Here is an 18,549-nt window from a genome sequence, read left to right as displayed (position 1 = left end):
ATAATTTCAAACATGTCATGGATTAGATTTTATTCTGACGGCGACTACCGGAAGTGGCAGACTAACTGCAGCTGACTCCTGGATACGAGAGCAACAGAGAGAAAGAAGCTCAAACAGCAGAAATAAACAAACTACGACACAGAGGAGAACACAGTAAGAACGACCGGTCGAATAACAGCGAAACCACGCGTAGACGTTGTGTGCAGCTGCGTGCGTGAGAACGCGGCATCAGACCAAACAGCGCAGGATTAACTTAGCTAACACATTTACCAACGTTAAATCAAACCGCTAGCTAATGCTAACAACTCCAACCGTCACGCAGGCTCGAGCCGTTACTGGCTAACTGGTTCATGTCAACGCTCGGGCCACTGGACCAGTTGACGGCGGGTGCCTGGTTATTCAGTCATAGTTAGGCGATGCTAGTTTTCTGCAGCTACAAATCCTGAAAGTTATAAAGTGTGCACCTGCCTAAACGTTTCCTGCTTCCTGTGTTGCAAAGTTGTTTTGTTCCTGGATGTTTCCTGTCGTTGGATCCCACTTCTCCATCCCTGAAACGGTGGGGTGTTCGTCGTGTCAGCTGATCTCTGCTGCTGCCTGTCCAAACTCACGTCCCTCTTTCTGTCTCAGTGTCCTCTCCAGGTGTCCAGATGAACTTCCCCAGGTGGGACATGCATTGGGGCAGCTACACAGACAGCGACCTCTTCTCAGACCCCCATGAGTCCGACACAGAGACCCTCTCCCAGGCCATCAGAGCCGCGGCGGCCGAGGAGCCGGACGCTGACGGCAGTGTGCTGTTTGGATACCTGCAGGGCACCGTGGTCGGCCTCCGGTTCTACACAGGGGTGGTGAGGATCAGTACATCCACTACACTGATTTTCACAAATGGAGACAGAACATCAACTTTGCAAGGAGTTAGTGATGTGATGCCAGTTCACGGTGTCTCAGCAGCAACTCATAATCAAACCCACAAAACAATCTGACACCCATCCTGATCCGATCACATGTAGTCAGCTCTAAATTCAGGTTTGAAGGCAGCCAATTGTGTCCTGAATGCATCCTGAGAACCAATCACTCCCTTTCAGAGGCGATCTGGGCCACGTTCTTTTCACGGCGCCACACATTTAGGACCGGCCACTCAGCTGACGTCCTCTGGATGAAACATTTCCTTTACACCTCTCACTGGTGTTCCAGGACGCTGCTACAAGGCGGCTGATCGGACCCCTCATCCCACTCGTCCTAGCTTCTCTACACAGGTTCCCAATTAGGTTCAGGATTCATTTTAAGTTTCGAAAAGATAGATGAACTGCATGCCCTCATACACATCTCTGACCTGCTTCTACATCACCAGCAGGTCACTTAGTACCTCTGACTTCCATTTACCTGGTCAACCCATCATGCTCTGTTTGTCTCATATTTCTCGACCCACACTTACCCTTCCATTTTCCATCCATTCATCCCTATATCCTCTGAGCCCTCCCTCCCTCACCTCCTCTGCATCTTAGGATTACTACTCACCGTTTTGATTTCAACAATCTTGCCTTTGTGAAGCACTTTGTGTCTTTGCTCCGTGAAAGGTGCTACCCTTAAAAAACGTAACTTACTGACTATTTCTCTGTACAGGTGAATCAGGGGGAAATGGTCGGCTTAGTGCGTGAGCCGCACAATCCATACGACCGTAACGCAGTGATGGTCGCCAACATTTATGGCAGCCAGGTGGGACACATCAAGAGGGAGCTGGCAGCAGCTATGGCATACGTCATGGACAACAACATGGCTAAAGTAGAGGGGTGAGTAGTAGATGGTTACTGGCCTGTCAGGTGTCAAATCTGCGTTTGAAAATTCCACACCAATACCTGACTAACCCTGAATTGGAGCAAAAATGACAACTTTGACATTTGATTTCTAGATCACTGCTTATAACGATTATTTTCAATACATTCATTCTTTCCTTCTCCTGCACCGGTGCAAACTGAGCACCTGTGGGCTTGTGTTTGTGTGTTGGTCTCATTGCTGGTGTCTCTTCTGTGTCAGGGTGGTGTACTCGGGCACGAAGAACCAGTACAATATGCCAGTGATGCTGTCGTTCTGGGGGGGAGAGGAGAACAAAGATGCCGTGATTGAATCAATGGCACGCCGTGGATTTAGACTGACCACAGGTACAAGCAAACCAACAGGTATCCAGCCTCACTCACCTCCTGGTGGAAAACCACTTCACACTGATGCACGTACCTCACGTTAAGCGCTTTCAGAAATGCCCTCCGGGTAAAATCCAGAGAATTGGCTACAGAGTTTACCCAGACTTTGTCTTTTTCTCTCTTGACGTTTTTCTCACTGTCTTCCACGTGCATGAAACTGTTTTTCAGCATGAGATACGGAGGAACTGCATCTGAGTCCAGTGCTTGTCTGAGAGCAGCTTGTGTTGTATCACAAATATCAGTCACATCACCACCTTCACTCCTTGTGTGTTTACTTGGATGTTTTTGATTGCAGGTGCAAATCAACCATCAAGTGCATCTAAGAAAGGTTTGACCATCCCACTAACTGCAAAAGAGGTAAGCTACTCAATTTCAATTCATAAAGGTATATAGCATAAACGTTATACATATAATGAAATACTTGTAATTATAGGAATTGGTAATCTAAACATGTCTAAGAAAAACAGTTGGGCAACATCCTGCCTATTTTCTTGGTGTGGTGGTTTTTTATAATAGAATCAGATTTATTGTTTCCTTACAATGAAAGCGACAAAGCAGCAGCGCCCTCTGCAGCCAGACTAGCCCATTAAGTATTTTGGGTTTAATAGGTTTTCATTTAGTGTGAGAATGAAAATGGCCCCTATTCGAAGTCAGTGAATGATGTCTATTTAGGAAAGTCATTGTTCATCATTTGATTGTGTATAAATTCCATGCAAAAATGATGGTAAGAGTCACATTTGCAGTCATGTCAGAGGGTTAAATAATGTTCCTACTTATATCTTTTTTTCTTTCAGCTGAAGAATGCATTTGATAATCTGTTTGAAGATCTGATGGATAGTAAAGACGGCGAGAAAGAAGCTGTTGAGGTGCGTACATGATTATGAATCTGTGCATCTTTGTATTTCATACTATTCTCAAAAAAATTATGTCAAAAACGAATGATTTTTATTTGTGTTTCTTATTGTTTGATATTATTTTCAACCTTGATTTCCACAAAATGGAAAACAATATCCAAAAGTCTGTGAATCTCTGATAGAAGTGTTTTTGTTTATGCTGTGGAATTAGTCATCAGTGCTTCCTGTGCATTCAACAAATTGTGCGTGTCTCTGCGTCTTTCTCTGCAGTCTGTGGTCACTCCTCTCCTGCCGCACCAGAGACAGGCCCTGTCCTGGATGTGTGCTCGAGAAAACAAATCTACGCTGCCGCCCTTCTGGAAGAAGACAGGCGAGCTGTACTACAACACGCTCACATGTTTCTCTGCCAAAGAAATACCAGAGAGGGTTCGTGGAGGAATACTGGCAGATGACATGGGACTGGTGAGTCTCACATACAAGCACGCACGCACGCACACACACACGCACGCACACAAAATCTGTATCTGAAAACCCCTCCTTGTGTCTTTCAGGGAAAAACTCTGACAACCATTGCTCTGATCCTCACCAACTTTCACAATGGAAAGCCCCTGCCTGTGGAGAGATGTGTAAGTGTAGCTGTGTTGAACATGACCTCGTTCAGATCAGGTATTAACATCCGTCCTGAGGGATGTGATCAGAAGTGGTCAGCTCAATGTACGTTTGCCAACACACAAGCTCTGGGGACGTTTTGTAATGTCAGACGAACTTAGAGCTGTCCACCAGAATCCGATTTCTCAGGGCCGATGTCCTTTTCTCTCAGTTTGCAGACCGACTTGTCGTAAACCGTTATAAAGTGTTTGTTTACATTTCTGCAGGAGAAGGGATCCTCACCTTTTTCAGCCAAAACCAAACCACAGATGTTCTCCAAACTAGAAGGTAAACAACACTTCACATCGATTTGTTGCTGCAGATGTATTGATTTCTAGATCCCTCAAACTTGCATGTAAGAAAGCAGCAGAAGAGCTCTAACCACAGAGGTGATGGGGGTGTTTGTTTCAGGGAACAGCGATGCAACTGATGGAGCAGGAAGGAGCTCAGACCTGTAAGTGTTCTTTAATTGAATATGACACACTGGCATGATATCATCACTATTATAATAAAAATTGTTGCTCATTTCTCCGTCTATTTAACATTTTCACACCTACTCTGTGAGATGTAACAATGTTTTGAGCCCTGTGTTTATTGCAACATAACTGAATGAGGGGATGTTCTTGTATACGTCAGTCCTCAGGCGGGGGGGATCTGTGCTGATATACCAGACATCGTGGAGAGAACAAGTGAGTCTGAGAAAAGTAAAAACTGATACTGAAATCCATATTTTTTACTCTTTTTTTCCCCTCTGAGTGTTTGTCTGGATTGTTTAAGTACTTTTCTCCCTAAAATATATTTCTACTGGACTTCTCCATTTGCAGGTGCTAGCAAAGGAAAGATGAAAGCCACCAAACGAAAGCCCAGTAAAGGTGCGATACACAGTTTGTACATGTGCACTAACATATATGCATGTTCAAGGCTAAATGTCAACAGTGAATTTTATTATACATTTTTATTTTGTTTAGAAGGTTTCACTTAACACTGTTGTTTATCTGGTTTGTTAAAAGTAGAGCCTGACTAATATAGACTGTGGGGGGGTGATAACAATATTAAGGAGGAGTTAATAGATTTCTGATACGACAAAGAAATGTCATTGAGGCCTGAACTTTTACAGGTTAACCATAATCTTTGTTATGGGGGATAAATAAAAAAAAAACACAAATACAGCCAAATATATAGAGCTCCTGTCTGAAAGTACGATTCTAAATCTCTAAATCACTGTTATGTGTTGTGCCTGAAATGCAGTGGCCCCAGTTCTGCAGGAGGATCTGGACTTCGCGGCAGCACTCGGTGGCTCCGCATCAGACACAGCCCCGAAGAAAAAGAAAACTGCCAACAAGGCCAGTCCCACAGCCGGTGAGTTCTAATATAATGTGTTTACATAATTTTAATTTAGTGGAAGGAAAGTTGAACTCTTGGAGATATGTGTGTGCCTTTTTTTATTCGTGCAGGTTTGGAATCCTTTCTCCCTCAAAGTGCAGATGACTTATCAACAAGAACAACTCTCATCATCTGTCCACTCTCTGTGCTCAGCAACTGGCTGGTAAGAACACAGCCTCACACAACAACACACACAGTCACTTTACACACAAATTGAGAACGGAAATCTTGAATCTATCAATTGATCAGTTGTCCACTGAAAATTCATCTGCACCTTTTTAAATGCAAGGACTTGATGTCTTTCTTTTTCATGTCGAACAGTAAATAGAAAATATTTGAGTTTGGGACTGATGAGAGGATAAAACATGCAATTTTATAACTGCTAGTTGTAATTGGCATATACTGACAGTAACAGACCAAATTACTTAAAAAATACAAATATTTAGCAGAAAATAATCATTATTTGCAGCCTGACCTGTTATTTAACTTGTGGATAGGCTGAAGAGGAAAACTAGCTCGTCAGCAAAGACCTGCATCGATTCACCAGCTGCATTCTCAGTCATGTTTTCTTCCTCTGTCTTTTGTGTGTGAGTGCAGGAGCAGTTTGAGCAGCACGTGCATCCCAATGTGAAGCTCAACGTATATCTGTATTACGGCTCGGAGCGCAACAGGAGCAAGAAGTTTTTGTCCTCCCAGGATGTGGTGATCACCACCTACAACGTTCTGTCTGCTGACTTTGCCGTATGTGTATCCTGTTCAGAAACTGTTCAATAATTCCGTTTGATAAGCACAGTTATCCAGTGGTAATTGAATGTCTGTTGTGCATCTGAAGTATATGTTTCAATTCAGACCAGTAGTCAGTTTGAGATCAGTTTATTTTCTTTAAATAACTGATCACAAAGCATTTGTGTCTCTTTCAGAATAAGAGTCCCCTCCACGGGATCAGTTGGCTGAGGGTCGTCCTGGATGAAGGACACATCATAAGAAACCCAAACACACAGATGAGTAAAGCCGTGTTGGACCTGAAGGCTGAACGCCGCTGGATTCTTTCAGGTACACCAGCCTGTAAACACGGAAGCATATGAGGATTATTGTTCTTCATCTATTCATAAACAGTGGAAACCGTTTATACTGATTGTGTGTGAGGTTCAGTCAAATGAATCACTACAAACAGGATATTACTTCTCTCGATTTCTCGTCTTTCTCTGTCATTTTTTATATTTTTAATCATTTCAAACACCACAAAATGCTCCAGGTACTCCGATCCAGAACAGTGTGAAAGACCTGTGGATGCTGGTGGCTTTCCTGCGTCTGAAGCCATTCGATGTGCGGGAGTGGTGGAACCGAGTTATCCAGAGACCCACGACACAGGGAGACAGGGACGGCCTGCAGTGAGTGCTATTTCATACTGAATATTACATTGCTACAGGGTAGTACTCCACACTACAGATGGAGCCATTTACTCTAAGTCTGAGTGAAGTTATTGCCAAGGTGCATCTTTATCTCATACAAATCTTATTCATTTATAATATTTAAATTGAATCCCATAGTTGCCAGTAACAACCAGAAGCGAGTGGAGCCAAATCAAATATTTTTAAACTTAGGAAACTGATGCTGTGTGCAGGAACCTTCAGACCCTGGTGAAGTTCATCACCCTGCGGCGGACCAAGAGCAGTGAGGCGAATGGGCGCCCCCTGGTGTCCCTGCCTGAAAAGACTGTCTACGTGGAGCAGGTGGAACTGAGCCAGCAAGAAAGAGAGGAGTACGAGTTGGCACGCAACGAAGGAAGAAACACCATCGGCAGGTGTGTGTGTGTGTGTGTGTGCATGTTTGAAGACAGCATGTTAGTAAGGAATAAACTTGCAAAGAATAAAGACGTGGCTGTGGATGAATGCATTTTGAATGTGATAATATGAATATATTGTTTTGTATAACTTTGTGTGTTTGTATGTAGATATGTAGCAGAGGGCTCAGTGCTGAGGAACTATGCTGATGTGTTGGCCATCCTGATGAGGCTTCGACAACACTGCTGCCACCCTGATCTGCTGGCGAAGGTTTGCTCAGATTTAGGTAAAAGCTCCCTTTTCTCTTTTTTTCTACTATAATTTATTCACTGTGTAATGAAAGGGAATTATTAGTCCTCTGTTTTAATGCAGATTTCAGAAAGATTTCTGTGCTCTGACTTCATTTGAATCAAATACTCTTTCTCCTTGCCCTCACTTTGTGTGTAGGTGCTGCAGCGACGCCCACAGAGCTTCGGGAGCGTCTGATCGAGAAGCTGCGGTTGGTGTTGGCCAGCGGCTCCGACGAGGAGTGCTCTGTGTGTCTGGACTCGGTCCGCCTCCCCGTCATCACACACTGCGCACATGTTTACTGCCGGCCCTGCATCGCCCAGGTCATCAGCACCGAGAAGGTACACGTGGTGGGGATTGAAAAAGCAAGTTTACTCTGAAATAAAAGTGATTATTTAGCTGTTAATTTCTGAACATGTGCACGTAGGAGACGGCGCGTTGTCCTCTCTGTCGAAGTGAGATCAAGACCAAGGAGCTTGTGGAGTTTCCACAGGAGGAAATGGAAGAAGAGAACAGTATGAATTCTGAGAGGTGGAGGACAAGCTCAAAGGTACGCTGCTCAAAAGACCTAACAGATAATGATAAATAAGAAATCTGTAGACTAGGAAAAATGCAGGAAATAATTCCTTTGAAAGTTAAGAAAAAAGTGGCCTCTCAAAATTATTTAACTAATATTTTCTATTTAGCTTCCTTTAACATGATCAACATCAGCAGTGAGGATTCAAGATGTCTCATGAATTTGTTTTTAAATCCCTCTAATTGAAAATGAAATACAAACCTTGAGTTCGGTCATTTCATACACACTCAAAAGGCCTGAAGTGTTTGTACTTAAGATCCTGATAGCGTTTGTGACTCTTTCCCTACTTCTCTACTCAGACGTCAGGAGATACATATTCACGTTGGCAGTGTGACAGCGACTCAAAATGGACATGTAGGTTTCCATTTGACATCAGAGTTGCTTGTTTGTGTCTCTGCAGGTGCAGGCGCTGATGGGAAACCTGCTCAGGCTGCGAAGTGAAGACAGCAGCATTAAAAGTTTGGTCGTCTCTCAGTTTACGCGTTTCCTCACCATACTGGAGACTCCACTCAGGTAACACCCACTCCAATGTATCTCCCCTCTAGTTAAATCATTGAGTTGTTGTGGTGGAAAATGGTTAGTGGTTTAAAAATATACTTTTCTCTAATCTTCGTCCTTTTTCCCTCTTCCCCAGAGAGCACGGTTTCACTTTTGTGCGTTTCGACGGCGCCATGAGCCAAAAGAAGAGGACCCAGGTGATCCGGGAGTTTCAGAGCTCCGCGGCCGACGGCCCCGCCATCATGCTGCTGTCACTCAAAGCTGGAGGGGTGGGGCTCAACTTGACCGCCGCCTCTCGAGTTTTCCTCATGGACCCTGTAAGTACCACAGTCGGCGAGGTATGGGATGGAAAAATGAATAAAGCACCATATTCTGTTTCTTTAGCATTCATAAAAGCCTTGTGATAAAAATGTCTCAAAAAGAGTTTAATACCCAAAGGATGTTGCCCGTCTAATCTTAATCCATAAACTGTTCCACAGTTTGGTTCTAACAGCAACCGATTGATTGTGTGGTGGTAGGGATCCTAAGTGGTCCATGAAATGTCTCCGGTCTGAATCGTGCCTGTGTGATTGAATGTGTTGTAGGCCTGGAACCCAGCCACCGAGGAGCAGTGTATCGACCGCTGCCACCGTCTGGGCCAGAAGAAGAAAGTCGTCGTCACCAAGGTCAGAAAACCACAGACTGCATGTGTGTTCGTAAAGTTGTTTTAGGGTTTGCACTGAAAGTTTAGAGTTTAAAGTTTAGTGTTAGTATTTTTCAATGATTTCTTAAATACATATCAGTTCTATATTAGAGATGGGTAGGCAAGAAAGTTCACTCACCATGGAATACTGTGTGTGTTGCTGCAGTTTATTGTGAAGAGTTCAGTCGAGGAGAACATGGTGAAGATCCAGAGGCAGAAGCAGGACCTGGTGGAGAAGGCGTTTGGCTCCACAAGCACCGAAAGTAAATTGTCTCCCATCGACGACATCAGAGCTCTGATGGAGCTGTAGGAGTCCGATGCTGGACCTGAACATTAACGTGGAGACGACACCAACTGTTCACTTTGGTGTCGGACATTTTGAAAGGTTTTATTGTTTTTTTTACAGTTGCTCATTAATGTTCTAAGTTCTGTTTTTATTTAATGAGTCACGATTTGTTCTTGTTCACTAACGTTTGTTATTGTAAACTCAATGTCTTAGTTTGTCAGTTGGATAAAATGTGTAATGTTAAAAACCATCGTGGGCTCAAATCAGTGAGCTGCAGCCCGACACGCAGTACTCCCGTCATACCACCAGGGAAGTTTCAGTCCGAATAGTTTTTCATTCCACACTCACACGAGGTCACTGTGACTGTTGACCTGACCGTAGAAACATTCTATATCTAATCAGTTCATCTTTGAGTCAAAGGGTCAGCTGGTAAATGTTTGAAGAAAGGCAGACTTGAGGTATCATGTTAGAGATGCCAAAAACATGTTTTGTTATGACACCGTGACTTTGACCTTTGACCACACACACATCTAATTATATAATCTGCGTGTCTCAGTGAACCTGTGTGCCCAATTTGAAATGATTCTCTCAAGTTGCACTTAAGATAAAGCACTTACAAGGCAAAAATGGGGTTTGTAAGCTTCCAATGGCATTTAACTTCCACCAACAAGACCGGTTTCTCCTCGAGTCCACGTGAACATTTCCCTCAAGGTGTTTCTTTAGCGTTCACAAGACGAAGGATTCTCTGGAGGGTGTTCTTGATATATCATATTCATAAAATAAACTGAAAAATCCCAATGTGAGCGGAGAGAACCTGAAATCGTGATACTTAAAATGAAACATGACAGGAAGCGAGAAGTTAAGTTTTTAACATTTCTTTTATTAGCACTTTAACAGGGGCGGTCAGTAAACAGCAGGGGAACAGGACTACATCATGTTATACTTCCACCGGTGTACTGGCCAGGATTTATCAAACAAGATAAATATGATCACACACAGACTTTAAATCTTGTGCGCATCCTGTAGGAAGGTGTATAAGAGGAGAAATGAGTGAATGTTCTTTATTGTTGGAGCAGATTTGTGAACAAGCACACGTGGAGTAGAGGAGGTAACAGGGAAGCCGGGCCTCATCAAGTCTGTCTGTTGTGATACTAGCAGCAGTAACAGTGGATGAGTACATTAAACAGTGAGAGGCAATAAGGCAGCTGGTTAATACGACACACAGGAAGTGATGAAACCCAGGTGATGGCACAAAGATACACAGAGGTGGAGGATGTAACATGCAGGCGACACTAACGCATTAAATAAAACAACTGACGATAAAATCATCGACCACGCTTTGAACACCGTGCCATGCAAACGCAACACAACAGGCCCGGAGAAGCTAACACGATACCGAGCGTCCCGAGGCACAGACGGGGATCTGTAACCCGGGGGAGGTGAACGCTGTTGGACTGAAGTGAGATCTCTGTAACTGGCTGAGAAAAGAGGAGGCTGAGCCAGCTGCTGCAGATTTCCTCCAAAGTGGTTCAGGTAGAGATTTATTAGGAGTTGTGATAAAAATCCAGAAACAACTTAGTGACAGACTTGGACCATTGTTGTGTGTCTGTTGTTGCTGGAAGTTTCCACAGGTTTGGAAGACTCAGGACTATGAATCCATCGGACGTACGAGATCCCTTTTAAAGGAAGCGTTTGACATTTTGGGGACTCTTTGTGATCGAGAGGATAAATTAAGTGACTGGAAACCGCTCCGTCCAAAAGGCGACAAAATCCAACAACCAGCAACCATGAAGCTCGCTTACAAGTTGTGTGTCGTCGTTTAAACCAAATTAAGTGTATCAATGAAAATTATTCATTTAACAAGTGCTTAGGTTGCATCTTATGGCCTCCATCAGTTGTCATCATTCACAGGAAGCTGCTGTGTACGGCCAAGAAACAACACATTCTACACACTTTCAGTTTTCATACGAATTAAACCCCAAAATACAACAGCAGTTGTATCAGGGATGTTTACAGGAGCTGGTGGGTGCTACCTTTGCACAGAACCTGGATGTCTCCTTCATACCCAGCTTGGTAATCCGGTCGCGTGGCGTTTCCACAGGTTTTTACCTCCCTCAGCTGTAAAGTGCATCAACAAACGGAGCTGTAACGAATGATAGCCAGGGTCCAAAGCAACGTTCTAATTGAAAACTTGCTGCAGACGTTTGTCATCTGTGCAGACAATAAAGTTCTGTGATTAGAGAACGTGTGAGAGTACAGGACGATGTCACCCACAGTCAGTTAATGTTAGAAATATGAAATTTGATTTCTTTAAATTCAGGTTCACATATTGACCAAATCATAGAGTAATGCACAGTGCTGAGGTTTTCCTGGTTCCTGTCTTTATTCTAAGCTTCTTTCATATTTCAACATGAAGAAATGTGAGCGGCATCATCTTTTTAAATTCATCTCTGTGCAAGCATGCAAATTGAATAAGCGCGTCCTCCAAAATGTCAAACGTGACTTAAGAGAAATAAATGAATGTTATAGAGTGCACGAGAAACTGGGTCACAGGTCAACTCTGTCATTCACACACACACACACTGACAGGATGCAGAGAGTGAGGCCGAAAGTTCGTTCAGCCACTTGCTAGTCAAGCATCTGCGACTGAGCTGAGCAGTAGTTATACCTCCGCCCCCACAGAGCTTCACACAGTGCTCTCTCTCTCTCGTTCTCTCTCTCTCTACGGCCGCTACTTCAAGAAGGAGTCCAGCTTCCGCTCTATGTTGGCGAAGGAGTCGTCGCCCATGTAGTCGATCTGGCCGGCTTCCCAGCGCTGCTTCCTCACCTCTGAGGAAACCTTCTGTGGAGGAGGAGCGGAGGCCTCCGGCTGTGCGCTCACATCCTCCTGAAGCTGACCCTGTGTGACAGACAGACGGAAAGAGAGAGAGAGAGAGAGAGAGAGAGAGAGAGAGAATGAATGATCCTTAAATAAAGCCAGAGTAATACTTTATAAGGACTGGTTTTCCCCCAGGTTCAGCCATGCTCGGCTTTCACTCAGCCAGAGGATCCTCACTGGGGACATTTGCTCTTTTCTTCCCCTCGAGACACAAATGTTGTGTGCCGGCGTTTCATCGGACGGGTCAAAGTGCAACAAGGCTTTTTATGACACTCGCAGATAAGAGACACGAACTCTGCAAGTGAACAACAGCCGAGTAAAACAGATCAAATCCCCTCCTGACACATTATTAAAAGGTTCTGCTTAGTGTTTTAATTTACAACTACATCTACACTTTCTCCCTAACTGACTAATCCAGAATATATGAATAAAAATATCAATATGGTTAATATTAACTACTGGACATGTCTCCAAATCCCACATACAGTGTTCGTGTCCTCAATCTCTGAGGGACGTGGCCCCCGAACTGAGACACAGCTTGTGAGATTCTGAGAGGCTTTGGTGCATTTGCAGAACCTGGTCTGATGTGATAAATGTTACCTCCTTTCAGTAAACTTCAGGCAGGAGCTGCTGTGTAACTTCAACGACTTCCGGTTGCATCAGAGAGACGTCTTTGAACCAACCGACTAGAGAGAAATTTGGGGAAATTCAGTGTGTCATCGTTGTGTAACCGCCACAGTGATCACACAGTGATAACTCCACCTAGGAGGTTATGTTTTCACCTCTGTGCACGGGTTTGTCTGATTGCCAGGAGGATTACGCAAAATAAACGGCTAAAATGATTTCGGCGAAACGAGATGGGACCGGGAAAGAAACCGTTACATTTTGGCACAGATTCAATCAAAAGGGTAGATCCAGATTTCTCTAGAACTTCAAGGCATTTACAGACATTTTCCCAGAAGAAGCATTCGTGAGTAATTATGATGAAACAAATGTTAAGGGAACTGATATTTATGAGCCAGTGTAATTTGGTGCGGATCCAAATGTGGTTTGAAACTGTCGGGCCTTGGCAGAGGTATGCACACCACCGAGTGGCACAGTGTCACAAGAAATAAAACAAAAAAAAATTGCTGTCTCCAGGTTGTAAATCTACATCAGTCTGTCAAGTTGTCACAGTTTACAACCACACATCAGCTTTTCTATTTGACATTTGCTGTAGATTGTTATTGAGTGAGTGTTTTTTTTATTGTGTCCAAATGGTGTTTTACAGAGATCAACGTGACCTTTTACCAAATATAAGTGAATGTTTGTGCCACAGCTGTCGCTGAGATGTCCTGTCCAGGAGAGTGGGACAGACGCACAACCTGAAAACACAACGTCACCTGTGTGGAGGCAGAAAAAGTCTCTCCACAAACACAGGGCGCTCTGTATAAACATGTCAGGGTGACACAATGAGACACACACCCTTGAGGCAAATGCAGGTTCTGGGGACACAATCAATCTCCGTGTTTGACTCACTTCTACTATTTCACCACAGTGTTGTTACCACAGTCAACATGGCGACTGCCCGCTACTGAGTTGGTAGTTGCCAGCCTGGCTTCCTTTGTGCTCCAGGGCTGCCACGACTATTTGGCAACCGCCTGGTGCAGTGGAATCAACCAATCAACTCTTACTGGTCGCTGTGCATTTTAATCTGGAGCTCGAAAAACGCATAGAGCTTCTATATGTGGCACTGTCACAGCTCGGTAACCCCACACCACGACAGATTCATGGGGAGATACCTGCCAGAGACCGGAGAGTTCACCGAGTGATTCGAGATTTACGCAATAAACACACACTTTCACAGTGGCCACAACCACACCTAAACCCGAACACTCTTCCTTTCACACCAGGAGCGCTGACATACGTTCTCGCTCTCCTCTGCTAAGCCGCTGTTGAAGGGCGTCTCCCCGTAGGCCTGCTGCAGCACGGGCATCACAGACTTGGAGTACAGCTGCCACCACAGGAGCAGGTAGTCCGGGTGCAGCTGGCACTGGTCAGGCGACAGGGCGTGGCCTCGGACCTCGCCCTTCTGAGCGTCATAGGAGTAGCTCCAGGGCTTCACCTTGCCCAGGAAGTGCACCACCTTCGCGTTACGGCCGTATCTGTCCAAAACAAAACAACAGGTGGCAGGACTGTGAGATGACAAGAGGAGTGAGAGAAAGAAAAGGAGAGAGGGAGCACCTGTGTGTGTGTGTGTGTGTGTGTGTACTGACTCTTTGAAAGCTGGCAAGTAGGAGTAGATGGAGACACTGCTGAGGTTGTAGATGAAGGGCAGGTGTTTAGAAATATCTGCCGTCGCCCAGGTGTTAAAGAAACTGTTGAGAACCCCCTGGTCTCCACCTGCGGACACACACACACACACACACACACACACACACACACACACACACACACACACACACACACACACACACACACACACACACACACACACACACACACACACACACACACACACACACACACACACACACACACACACACACACACACACACACACACACACACACACACACACACACACACACACACACACACACACACACACACACGGTTCATTAGAGCAAAACAATACTGCAAGGAGTTGTGATTGTTTGGCTGTTGGAATCCACTGTGACTCACTACATCACACATCCACATGGTGTGTACACACGCACACACACGTACACACATTGTCTAGTTATCCGTGATCAGTGCTTCCTTTCACACACCCTCTGTGAACCTCTCTGAGAAACAGCATTGCTACGAGAGGATGCAGCTTAAAGTAACTGATCAGTGGGTTGGTGGCTGCCACGTTTCAAAAGGTTCCTCCACAGACCGACTGTATGCTTGACATCCGACACACACACACACACACACACACAACACCAAACACACACACAAACACCAATGTCATTTAAAACTGTTGTTTTAATCAGTTACGTCTTTTATTTCTTCAGATTCTGTCCTTTCTTCTAATCCTCTGAAGACCTGTTGAAGAGAGAGACAAAGACAAAATGTCTCACCGTCGAAGCTGCCCTTCTCCCCACAGAACGCGAGCAGCTTCTCGTGCGTCTCATTGGACGGTCTGAAGACGAAAACCCCGGAGTTGAAGCAGTCCGGCCAACCAGGATCAGGTGCAGCAGAGAGCTCCTCCCTCTCGAAGAGTTCATCTATATTTGACAGCACCTGAACACATTGCAAGAACGTTACTCACAAGTTTCAGAAACATGTTTTTAACACATTGCATCTAAATGTGGAGCTGAAATATCATGTCAGCGCACGGAGAGAGGATTTCTGGTCTAAAGCCTGGAATCTTTTTCTCCTTTTCCAGGTGTGTGTCTCACCAGTGTGTCTGCGTCCATGAACACACACTTGCTGTAGTGTGTGAGAGTCCAGCAGTGCAGTTTGGTGAATGTCACTCCCAGGTCCGGACGCTTCATCAGGGCCAGGTGAGCCACATCGCCCGAGTCCACAACGTCCACCACACACACCTCATCGAAAATAGAGCCAAGTGCGTCTCTACAACACACAAACACGATTAACATGACTTTAAAAGCTGGATGAATGAGTAACTGACGTGCGTTACCTGCAGGGTTCTGCAACGTGAGGCCCGATGAGTGCAACCAGCTTCTTGGTTGTGTTGTGCTTTCGTAACGACTGCCCGAGAACCATCGCTCCCTTGGCATAGCTGTCGTTCGTGGCTAACGTCACAAAGGCTTGGTCTGCTGGACACACACACAGACACACAAGCATTAGCCATGACCTGGACTCTGCCTGTAGATGCCTGATTGGGTAACATGCACAAATTGACATGTTTAACCTAAAGAAAGAAGCTATAAAAATGTGAAATCGGATTTAAATGAATAAATCCAGTGCAGTACAGTCATTGTGATGCAGACATGAGAGATTTTGTATACATGTAAAATTTCTTCCAGAAAAATTTGGCCGTAGGCGTCAAATCCTCACCAAACAGAAACAATCATTTGCATTTCTGAGGTTTTTGGGGGAAATATGGGCCCGATCATAAAGGACAAAAAAACATTTCCTCATTTATTTATTTACACATTTATTTTTCATTTATACTTTGACAAAAATAACTAAAATGGGCAAGTGACTTTTACTGAGTTAAACAGTGTCGGCGTCCTGTCTGCCCACAAGGAGAGTAGTTTACGAAGAGCCAGATAACCCATAATTAAACTCTGAAGCTTTTACAGCCTCCTCCACAGATGGTAACACAAAACCAAAGTTTGGTGCACACTGCTGCTTGAATCACGAAAACAACACACAAGCGTCAGACTCACTTCCTGTACTCCAGTGTGAAAGCAATGGATGATTTATTAATCCTGCCGGTGATAACGTCAACAACAGTTCTTCTTTTCCTCTATAAAACAACAGATTCAAATCCTCACGTTTCCTTCCCGTCTGCTGTAGAACCCACTGCACCAGACCCAGTTCATCTGCGAGGCCTTTTGTGTGGACTTCAGTGTCTGACGGGTCCCCATGCATACATTAACATTAACAGCAGGGGACTCACACTGTGAACAGCAGGCCCAGAGCCAGCAGATAGCATTCACCAGGCTGAATGCGTGTGTTGTCAGGGGGGCTTCTGGGAAACCTACCCCGGGGTGGGAGTGTCTTACTGGGGCTCGATTGAAGGGAACTGGTTTATCAAAAGCTAGGTCTGCGTCGTGGGACAGGAAGCATGTGATGTGTTCTGTGGCTGCTTGAAACCTAATGACTCCTGCACATCTGGGTCCGACACATTTCAATATTATCATTAAGAGTATCACTGAATCAAATATTTAAGTTTAAAATCAATACATTAACATTCATATGGTGATAATGTTATCTGGAGCAAGTGCAATGATTTTAAATAAAATGAAGTAACCTGAGCTACTTACACAGGCATTTTTTATATTTTAATTGAGTGTATATAAAATGCAGAGATGACTTAAAGTTACACCATGAAATATAAGCATTGTTTCCCAAAATACTTTTAATGCTGTGATGTAACGAGCCTTTTACTGCATGTGAAAAAAAACCTTCGAGGCCACACAGTGAAGTGCACGTCCACCACAGAGAAACTGTCAAGCTGCTTCAATGGCTCCACAGTAAAAAGGAAGTCCATGATGAATCCTTTAAAAAATAAAAGTGCATGTGGGTCGGTCAAAATGGCCAAACAACAGAATCTACAAGTTTTTTGGGGGCTGGAGTTAGATTTCTGGAACATTTAAAACTTCCGTCTGAATTTGCATTTCCTCTTTAACAAATGTGCACGAAAACCAATACAGATGAAAAAGAGGCAGGTTTCAAACAGGAAATTTGACATAAAAAATTGAAAGCTGTATTTCGAACAGGCGTCTCTTGAAGATAATGACTTTAAGATAAAATCAGTCAATTTATTCTTATCACGTTTAAACTAACAAATATTGATGAAACGGCTCAGAAATCCAGAAACATGTGATCGTAAGTGCAGTGGCAGACTGGGACAAACATGTGGAGGCAAAAATCCCTTTTAACCACCACTGTAGAAAGTAGAGCTACAACGATTGATCATTTAATCAATGAGTCAACTGACTATTTAGCAACAAATTTAACATTTGTAATTATTTTTAAGCGAATAAACTAAACATTTGCTGGTTTCCCACTCTTAATTTTTTTGATTTGATGCTGTTCTTTGTTTTGAATGAAGTTAAACTGATTTTTATTTTAGTTTTTCTTTTTGGATACATTGCAATTTTCTTACATTTTTCAAACAAACTGAATAATAGATTAATGTTGAAATGATTTGGGTATGATCAATGACGCTTGATTGTTGTTGGAACGTTATTTTAGTGTTATTAATATATATATATATATTAGTTATATCTTACTGTATTTTAATCAGATTTTTACACCTAGTGTGTTTCTCAGGAGTAACCGCATTGGAAACGGGTTTATCTCTGAAAAATGATAACCGGATGTGCTTTATTTTGTATTTATCACGCACTTTACTTTGGTCCAAACCGCTGCAGCGACTCATCAACTCAAGTACATCGAACCCGAACCTGATTAAACCTGTAGGTCCAGCCCAGCGGGAGGTGCACAGTGTGAACGGGTCTCCTGGTCTCACACCACATGCAGCAGCAGCAGCAGCAGCAGCAGCAGCAGGGTTCTGCAGCGTTCAGGGACATTTCGCGATATTTCCTGAGATGAGGACAGTTCGTTCATCACCGGTTCGCTCCGTGCAGCCTGGCCGGGTTCCGGTGTCGGTGCGGCGGCTGTGAGTGTCGCCGGAGGCCCTGGTGTGTCTTACCTGACATGGTGCGCTGCGGAGGGTTCTCCCGGGGGTCGGGGGTCGCGATGCGGATGACGGAGGGTCGGGACTGCGGAGGACAGAAGCTCAGCAGCTGAGAGCAGTTCAACACGGGAATGAAGCCCCACATCTTCCGGGTCATGTGACCACTGACAGC

The 18,549-nt window shown here is 44.3% G+C and overlaps 2 protein-coding genes across 6 annotated transcripts; one reads left to right on the top strand and one right to left on the bottom strand.

Moving 5' to 3' along the window:
* The first annotated feature begins 65 nt into the window (after nucleotides 1-65).
* On the top strand, nucleotides 66-9,445 carry hltf (helicase-like transcription factor). 3 transcript variants are annotated; one of them, XM_062396885.1, is made up of 25 exons: nucleotides 66-153; nucleotides 628-845; nucleotides 1,621-1,787; nucleotides 2,032-2,156; nucleotides 2,491-2,552; nucleotides 2,990-3,061; nucleotides 3,320-3,511; nucleotides 3,601-3,675; nucleotides 3,925-3,985; nucleotides 4,109-4,151; nucleotides 4,334-4,386; nucleotides 4,522-4,569; nucleotides 4,946-5,056; nucleotides 5,152-5,243; nucleotides 5,678-5,821; nucleotides 6,001-6,133; nucleotides 6,336-6,471; nucleotides 6,705-6,884; nucleotides 7,035-7,150; nucleotides 7,312-7,493; nucleotides 7,580-7,702; nucleotides 8,130-8,242; nucleotides 8,364-8,544; nucleotides 8,812-8,892; nucleotides 9,076-9,445. In XM_062396885.1, coding segments are annotated over exons 1-25 (2,853 nt in total). In that variant the 5' UTR covers nucleotides 66-152; the 3' UTR covers nucleotides 9,220-9,445. The 3 variants fall into 3 exon arrangements, with proteins under 3 accessions (XP_062252869.1, XP_062252868.1, XP_062252870.1); XM_062396884.1 differs by having other exon boundaries at nucleotides 2,032-2,174; XM_062396886.1 differs by lacking the exon at nucleotides 66-153 and adding an exon at nucleotides 193-556 and having other exon boundaries at nucleotides 2,032-2,174.
* A 609-nt stretch (nucleotides 9,446-10,054) lies between these two features.
* Nucleotides 10,055-18,549, bottom strand: LOC133961642 (glycogenin-1-like). 3 transcript variants are annotated; one of them, XM_062396888.1, is made up of 7 exons: nucleotides 18,393-18,549; nucleotides 15,684-15,822; nucleotides 15,442-15,616; nucleotides 15,121-15,283; nucleotides 14,329-14,455; nucleotides 13,980-14,217; nucleotides 10,055-12,094 (listed from the first exon to the last, which is right to left on the bottom strand). In XM_062396888.1, the coding sequence occupies exons 1-7, from the start codon at nucleotides 18,532-18,534 to the stop codon at nucleotides 11,927-11,929; spliced, it is 1,152 nt and encodes a 383-aa protein (XP_062252872.1). In that variant the 5' UTR covers nucleotides 18,535-18,549; the 3' UTR covers nucleotides 10,055-11,926. The 3 variants fall into 3 exon arrangements, with proteins under 3 accessions (XP_062252872.1, XP_062252873.1, XP_062252874.1); XM_062396889.1 differs by having other exon boundaries at nucleotides 15,684-15,819; XM_062396890.1 differs by lacking the exon at nucleotides 18,393-18,549 and adding an exon at nucleotides 16,507-16,844 and having other exon boundaries at nucleotides 15,684-15,819.

The sequence above is a fragment of the Platichthys flesus genome, chromosome 10 (genome assembly GCF_949316205.1).
Source record: "Platichthys flesus chromosome 10, fPlaFle2.1, whole genome shotgun sequence".
In the NCBI taxonomy this organism is placed as follows: domain Eukaryota; kingdom Metazoa; phylum Chordata; class Actinopteri; order Pleuronectiformes; family Pleuronectidae; genus Platichthys; species Platichthys flesus.
Note: the sequence above shows the minus strand (reverse complement) of the source record. Positions and strands in the feature narration are given on the sequence as shown.

Bases quoted from the DNA above. Each gene is read 5' to 3' on its own strand.
- hltf (XM_062396884.1), top strand. The intron at 2,553-2,989 runs GTAAGCTACTCA...TTTTTCTTTCAG, and splicing joins TCCCACTAACTGCAAAAGAG to CTGAAGAATGCATTTGATAA. The intron at 4,152-4,333 runs GTAAGTGTTCTT...TGTATACGTCAG, and splicing joins GCAGGAAGGAGCTCAGACCT to TCCTCAGGCGGGGGGGATCT.
- LOC133961642 (XM_062396888.1), bottom strand. From the start codon at position 18,534: ATGACCCGGAAGATGTGGGGCTTCATTCCCGTGTTGAACTGCTCTCAG. The intron at 15,617-15,683 runs GTAACGCACGTC...TGTGTGTTGTAG, and splicing joins CACGTTGCAGAACCCTGCAG to AGACGCACTTGGCTCTATTT. The intron at 14,218-14,328 runs GTCAGTACACAC...TGTTTTGGACAG, and splicing joins TACTTGCCAGCTTTCAAAGA to ATACGGCCGTAACGCGAAGG.